Source organism: Phytophthora infestans, genomic scaffold (assembly GCF_000142945.1).
Source record: "Phytophthora infestans T30-4 supercont1.28 genomic scaffold, whole genome shotgun sequence".
Classification (NCBI taxonomy): domain Eukaryota; phylum Oomycota; class Peronosporomycetes; order Peronosporales; family Peronosporaceae; genus Phytophthora; species Phytophthora infestans.
Genome location: NW_003303731.1, coordinates 582086 through 588561, shown reverse-complemented (window position 1 = coordinate 588561; position 6476 = coordinate 582086). Strand labels below are relative to the sequence as shown.

The window sequence follows — 6476 nt, the reverse complement described above, 5'->3', positions numbered from 1 at the left end:
TATCGACGTGTTTCGTATGGCACTGGGTGGTAATCCATCTGTCGATATGCCACCAATGCGTATCAAGCTCAAGCCCGGAGCGACTCCAGTACGATGTCGCTCACGACGATATTCAGCAGCTCACCGTGAGTTTCTCGCTCGCCACGTGAAAATGCTGATCGATGCCGGCCTTTGTTACAGGAATCCATCCAGTGAATGGTGTTCACCACCCCAGGTAGTGCCAAAAGACGACGATCACCGGATGACAGTCGACGTTCGGGAAGCGAACAAGCGTGTTGTACCTGTAGATTGGCCGATGCCCATACTGGAAGTCGACTTTGATCGACTAAAGAGCTGCAAGTTTTATTTTTCCGTCGATTTTTTTAAAGGTTTCTGGCAGTTTGGTGTTGCGAGCGATTGCCGGGAAATTTACTCGATTCTCACGGAAATGGGGGTGATAACACCTACTCGTGTCCTCATGGGGGGAACGAACAGTGTGGCGTACGTATAGTCCACGGTGCAAGCCATGTTCGGGGATCTATTTAATAACGGCCTTCTTATCTGGATTGACGACCTTCTCGGTTACGCAGATTCGCCGGACAAACTGTTGGAGATATTGCGGAAAGTGCTTACTATTTGTGCTAAAAAAGGTCTGAAGCTCAATCCCAAGAAATGCAAGTTTTTCATGACTGAGGCGCTCTGGAGCGGCCGTGTGGTCTCAAGCGATGGTGTCCGGCATGACCCAGCACGAATTCTGGCTTTGCGTAATCTACCTGCGCCGACAACGGGCCAAGAATTGCAACAGTTTATTTGCGCGCTCAATTGGATGCGCATGTCAATCCCAGCCTTTAACAAGCTGGTCAACCCACTGGTAGTGTTCATGGAAAAAGTGTACGCTGCCGCTGGTGGTCGGAAAAAGTTGATGGTGCGACGAGTGGTGTTAAAGGATGTGGGCTGGTCTAACGAAGAAATTGCTGGATTATAACACTGCAAAGATGCGCTCGAAAATGCGCTGACATTAGCGCATCCAGATCCTGAAAAACGTTTGTGTGTTTTTGCGGATGCCAGTGATTTACATTGGGACGCAGCGATCGCGCAAGTCCCAGTGGATCATCTCAATCGAGATTTCGCGGACCAAAACCATGAGCCACTCATGATGCTAAGCGGGACTTTTTCCGGTGGGGCTAAGCGCTGGGCGATTGTTGAAAAAGAGGCTTTTGCTATCGTGGAAACCTGCAAACGAGCGGATTATCTCGTTCATCGTCCGGATGGGTTTAATCTGTATACAGACCACATGAATTTGCGCTACATATTTGCGCCTACCACAGTGTTCTCTGCGGTTCCGAAGTATACGGCAGATAAACTTCACCGGTGGTCTCTGTTGTTAATGTCGCTGGACTATGAAATACACGGCATATCGGGGGAAGCCAATGTTTGGGCGGATCTTCTGTCCCGTTGGGGATCATCTTTCGCTACGGTGGCAGCAATTCGGTTGACATCTTTCCCTACTTCACCTCAAGTGGATGAATCGTTCGTGTGGCCTACCCTAGGTCATATTCAGACAGCACAGAAAATTGCGGTTCATAACATGCCGACAGAACTAGTGAAAGGGGCGGACAATATCCTACGTGATCTCTCCGGGCGAATCTGGGTGCCGGACGTATCAACGGATTTGCAGCTACGTCTGTGTATCATCGGTCACTTTGGAGCCGCAGGACATCGTACCACCGATGTTACTTTAAAACACATCGCGGAAAAGTTTTTTTGGTCGGACCTCGTGGCAGACGTGAAGGTTTTTGTGTCCAAGTGCCTGCATTGCGCAAGTATATCGGGTGGACCACCATTTCCCCGGCCGCTCGGCGAGGCCCTTCACGCAGAAAAACCGAATGAAGTTCTCCATTTTGATTTCCTATCTCTTGGTGATTCCACGACTGGACACAATTACGTTCTTGTATTGAAAGTTGATGCAGCCAATTTTGTATGGCTAGTTCCTGCACTTTCAGCGACCGCCGATACTACTTACGACGCATTACTGGATTGGTTTGCAGCTTTCGGAATTTGCCATACTTGGGTATCTGATCAAGGAACCCATTTCAAGAATCTGATCATCCAAGCCTTGCAACGAGCTCTCGGAGCCCACCACCACTTCACCACAGCCAGGTGCCCCTGTGCCAATAGTACAGTCGAGGTGGTGATGCGAGAGGTGCTCCGTTGTTGTCGTGCACTGCTTTCCGAATGGCGACTGGCTGAAGCAGAGTGGCCAAGGGTGATAAAGATTGTCCAGCTGGTGCTCAACCAATCTCCTTCCTCATCATTGTATGGGGGTAGCGCCAGTCACGGGCATGACGAGTCTTCCAGCAATGAACCCTGTGGAGCCGATCGTCACCCCAATTGGAGTTGAGCCGGCGACAATAGAAGACATTAAAGAAATTCGTGGTGTCAACTTCGAGAAGTTGAAGAAGGCTTTGGAAAAAATGCACAAGAAAGTGGCAGAAGCTCGTAACCTCGCACGCAAACATGGTCGGAAAAAGGCAGTAAAGCGCGGTTTTGAAATGGCGCAGTTCGCTATTGGGGATTTCGTTCTTTATGCAGACGTCTGGGCTCACCGTCGATCTAAACTACGGGTCAAATGGTGCGGTCCAGCACGTGTGGTTGATACTTCTTCCAATTGGATATTTGTTGTCGAAACCTTGCTGACCGGAGCGCGTCGCGAAGCACACGCCAGTCGTCTCAAGTTTTTTGCTGACGCTGAACTTGGAATTACCGAAGATTTACTCGCCCAAGTAGCTCACAACAGTGAAGGCCATGTGGAGGAGGAACTCAAAGAAGCGCGTTACAATAGCACGACGAAGACGCATGAGCTGCTTGTCAAATGGAGAGGTCTCACAGAAGAGGAAAATTCCTGGGAACCAGTCCAGAACCTGATCGAAGATGTTCCAGTATTGGTAAAGAAATTTCTTACCAGCAACCAAGACATTCCGGCGATAGTGAAGCTCATGGAAGCCTCAACTGGTCTACAATGTAGACCTTCCATTTCAGCTTCATCGAAGGGGGAAGTGTTGCTTGCTGTCGACGCACTGTCGTCAAAAGCAAGCACGTTGGCCTTTAGAAACCAACGCGATAGCAGTTAAGAAACCACTAGAAACCCCTAGAAAAAACAGCTAGATAATTCAATTCACTTCATATTTTTACTTCAAGTCAACAGAGGGAACATCTGTGAATACCAAATTACCGCCTATGGTTAGTCCGGATAGAGTTCCAAAAGACGTTATATTAGATTGACTAGCTGACTGCAGCGTTCCGCTTATGCTAACTGCTGATAGCGATTCTAGACCTGTTATGGATCGGGAAGAACCTGTAAATATCAAATTACCGCCTATTGATAACCCTGATAGTAGCCCAAGAGACGTAATATTGGACTGACTAGCTATCTTCAACGTTCCGCTTATGCTTGTCGATGATGGTGTCTATAAACCTGTTATCGTTCGTGATGAACCTGTCAATACCAAATTACCGGCTATTGATATCCCGGATAGTGTCCCCAACGATGGGAAATTAGATTGACTAGCTGTCTGGTGCACCCCGCTAATGGTAACTGCTGATAAACCTCTAAGCCTGTTAGCGAACGAGAAGCACCTGTAAATGAGAGATTACCGCCTGTTGATAGTCCGGCGAGAGCTCCAGAGACGTAATACTGGACTGACTACCTGTTTGCAATGTTCCGGTTATGCTTGTTGCTGATAAAGCATTAATTCTAGTGATATTACCTGAAGCGTTAAGAACCAAAACATTACTAGTGGATGCCGTTCCAGGCGTAATACCAGCTATAGAATCAGGAGCCACAGTGACTGCTGATCCATTAACCATTAGAGAGGAGCAGCTTAGAGCACCAATACTGCTAATGTTTTTTTTTTAATTCCTGGAACAAGAGCTACTCCTTGTGTTGCTATACCAGGAGCGATCCCGCTGATGTATGATAGTCGATAGTCGTTCCTCGTGTCTGAGCATATTCATGCGTAAGAAATCCGCTTGCATCCAACGAGAGATAGAATGCGGGATTGTAGATACTCGGATTGAATACTGGATTTGGATATGAAAAGATGGAGCTCATTTTGTATGATCCTATACAGTAGACGATAAAACACGATGAGCAGTACGGATGTTCGCTTCCAAAGAAGTTTAAGGCAGCCTTAATGGGGGATATTCCAGCTTTAGGCATCAAATCATTGTGTAGGATGATCGTTTTGAGCCCATGGTTTAGTGGGAAGAACAACCTTTGTTTATTCTTTCTCAAGAACCCTCCTCATGTATTTGCCCATCTCACGATCATGCCCGTGATCCATATCAGGAACTCTATGACTATCTCAGAGATAAGCTGAGTGAATTTATAACGTTTGCTGACCCTGCCTCTCCACCGAGCGTCAATCAGTTGCGAAGGGCTCCTCTGAGCTCGAATATACCGGAGCTAGTCAGTATTGATGACTACAGTAACTATAAGCTACTTCAGAAGAATTTTTCTCTCACTATATGACCCGATGACGTCATTTCAAGTTGAGTACTATTTTCCTTAGCCATAGCTACTTTGCTTCCGATAAGATGATCCGATTGAATTCAGAGTACGTGACAATCCTAAAAGCCAATTCGAAAAGCGATTTAGCAATGGTTGTTAAAGATTTTAACATCCCCCGCGTTGATGAACGATCGATTGTCCATTATTACAACCGTGCTACTGAGAGAAAAGGGCAACATCTTCTTTGCGATAGTGCAAGAGGCGAATTAAGACACAATTTCGATAGACCTAACCGAACGGATGAGTTATTATTGATATCGCGATAAGATGTATCCAATAATATATCAGCCATGTGTGAGTCATTTGTTAAGCTTGATTCAACGAACCTTGTTCGGGATGGTTACAATAGCTCATGGAAATATTCGTTCGCTGGCTCCGCGGCTGACTTCAAAGACATCACTTGCGCAATTCAGTCGATTTCTGTGTATAATTCACAGTATAATATTGATTAAGGTCAATTCTGGAACAACTCGTTCAGATTGGAGCTACCGACCGCTGGTACAACATGTATGATCTCAATCGCTCTTCCGGACGGTATTAATACCAATACGGATATCAATCGGAGCATTCAAACTGCTCTGGTGAATGCCGGAGCCTATCTAGTTGATGCATTGGGAAACAATGTGTTTTATATTCAGCTGACTGAGAATAGTGTCTACTACAATCCGTGTGACACGAGTGATCATTGATAACCCCGCATTTGGAAAGGTAATTGGTTTTACAGCTGGAACGTATACATCTGTCTCTTCTACCGTTTCGAGCCCCCAGCTATTATATGAAATATCATTCCTTAAATCCATCCGGCATCGTCGAACATCGTAAGATGTGATCTCATCAAGAATGAGTATGAAGCTTCTGGTGAAATTCTAAGTGCATTTGATCGAGGCGATGCTGCTGTCGGTGGGTTGATATCGTACAAGCCAAGCCAGTGTTTTTGGATGAATTGCTACAATGGATCAAGGTCTTCGATAACGATGACGATATATATACAGAACGATCTTAGAGTCAAGTTTCGCGATAGCTCTTTTAGTGTAAAGCTTTTGTTACGAGCAAAAAAATGAGACGTTTGATTATTTTTATTTACAAACGAAACTGCCAGCAAGCCTTGGTTAACCTTTTTCGTGCGTTTTTGAGTATCAGATACATCATGGATGGTATTGAATCCCTACATCGGTCATTAAAGAACGTACATCAACTGCAGCATCCGAAACGTCTGGAGTATTTTCGATTCCTATACCGCTCATTGAAGGACGTAGGTCAACTGAGGACCAGGGTTTCTGTTGGCGTTTCTAGTTTTGTTTTAGATTATTGAAAAAGGAACCTTTAGCGCGTCAGGCGTTTCGTCATTAGGACCAAACGTGATATCAGTGTGAGCTTTTTAAATTGGATCGGTTATGATACCCTTAGCCGCATCACTTGCCCATTGAGCTCTCGCATACATTCCTCTCTTTGCCGATGCTTCTCAAACCCGACGCTGAAAACGATCTAGTAGGTCTAGCCGCTTTTGTTCTCGTTGAGCTAAAGAAGCGAAATTGGGAAACATTTTGACTTTTGTTCTCGTTGAGCTAAAGAAGCGAAATTGGGAAACATTTTGACAGTCGTATATATCATAACCAACATAAAAATGGACACTTGTATTTACAAGTGTTAAGCAAGTGTTAGACGTAAGCAAATGCTTGCTTAATATGATTTATATTTTCCACGAATAATATTCATTAAGATATAATCGCGCCGCATAACTCGAAGCACAGAGGATTTCTCTGCAACATATCATAAGCTACGACGAAGTAACGGCTGGCTCATATTTTATTCCAGTACAAATTTTCAAGATTAGACCTTCGAGTCTTATTGGCTAACCTAACCGTAAATTGTCTTTAGATTTCCACGAGTCAAGCTCAATGCCTACCCAACTGATTAAACACTTATA

The 6476-nt window shown here is 45.2% G+C and overlaps 2 protein-coding genes across 2 annotated transcripts; both read left to right on the top strand.

Annotated features, from left to right (window-relative positions):
* Positions 1-4214: 4214 nt before the first annotated feature.
* PITG_13218 (uncharacterized protein) lies at positions 4215-4815 on the top strand (the record flags this gene model as incomplete). Its single annotated transcript, XM_002899838.1, has 3 exons — positions 4215-4286; positions 4328-4447; positions 4531-4815. 3 exons carry the CDS (start codon positions 4215-4217, stop codon positions 4813-4815), a joined length of 477 nt encoding a protein of 158 aa, XP_002899884.1.
* Positions 4816-4839: 24 nt separating this feature from the next.
* On the top strand, positions 4840-5610 carry PITG_13217 (uncharacterized protein; the record flags this gene model as incomplete). The annotated part of the gene is made up of 4 exons (XM_002899837.1): positions 4840-4961; positions 5028-5202; positions 5258-5280; positions 5373-5610. 4 exons carry the CDS (start codon positions 4840-4842, stop codon positions 5608-5610), a joined length of 558 nt encoding a protein of 185 aa, XP_002899883.1.
* Positions 5611-6476: the final 866 nt, after the last annotated feature.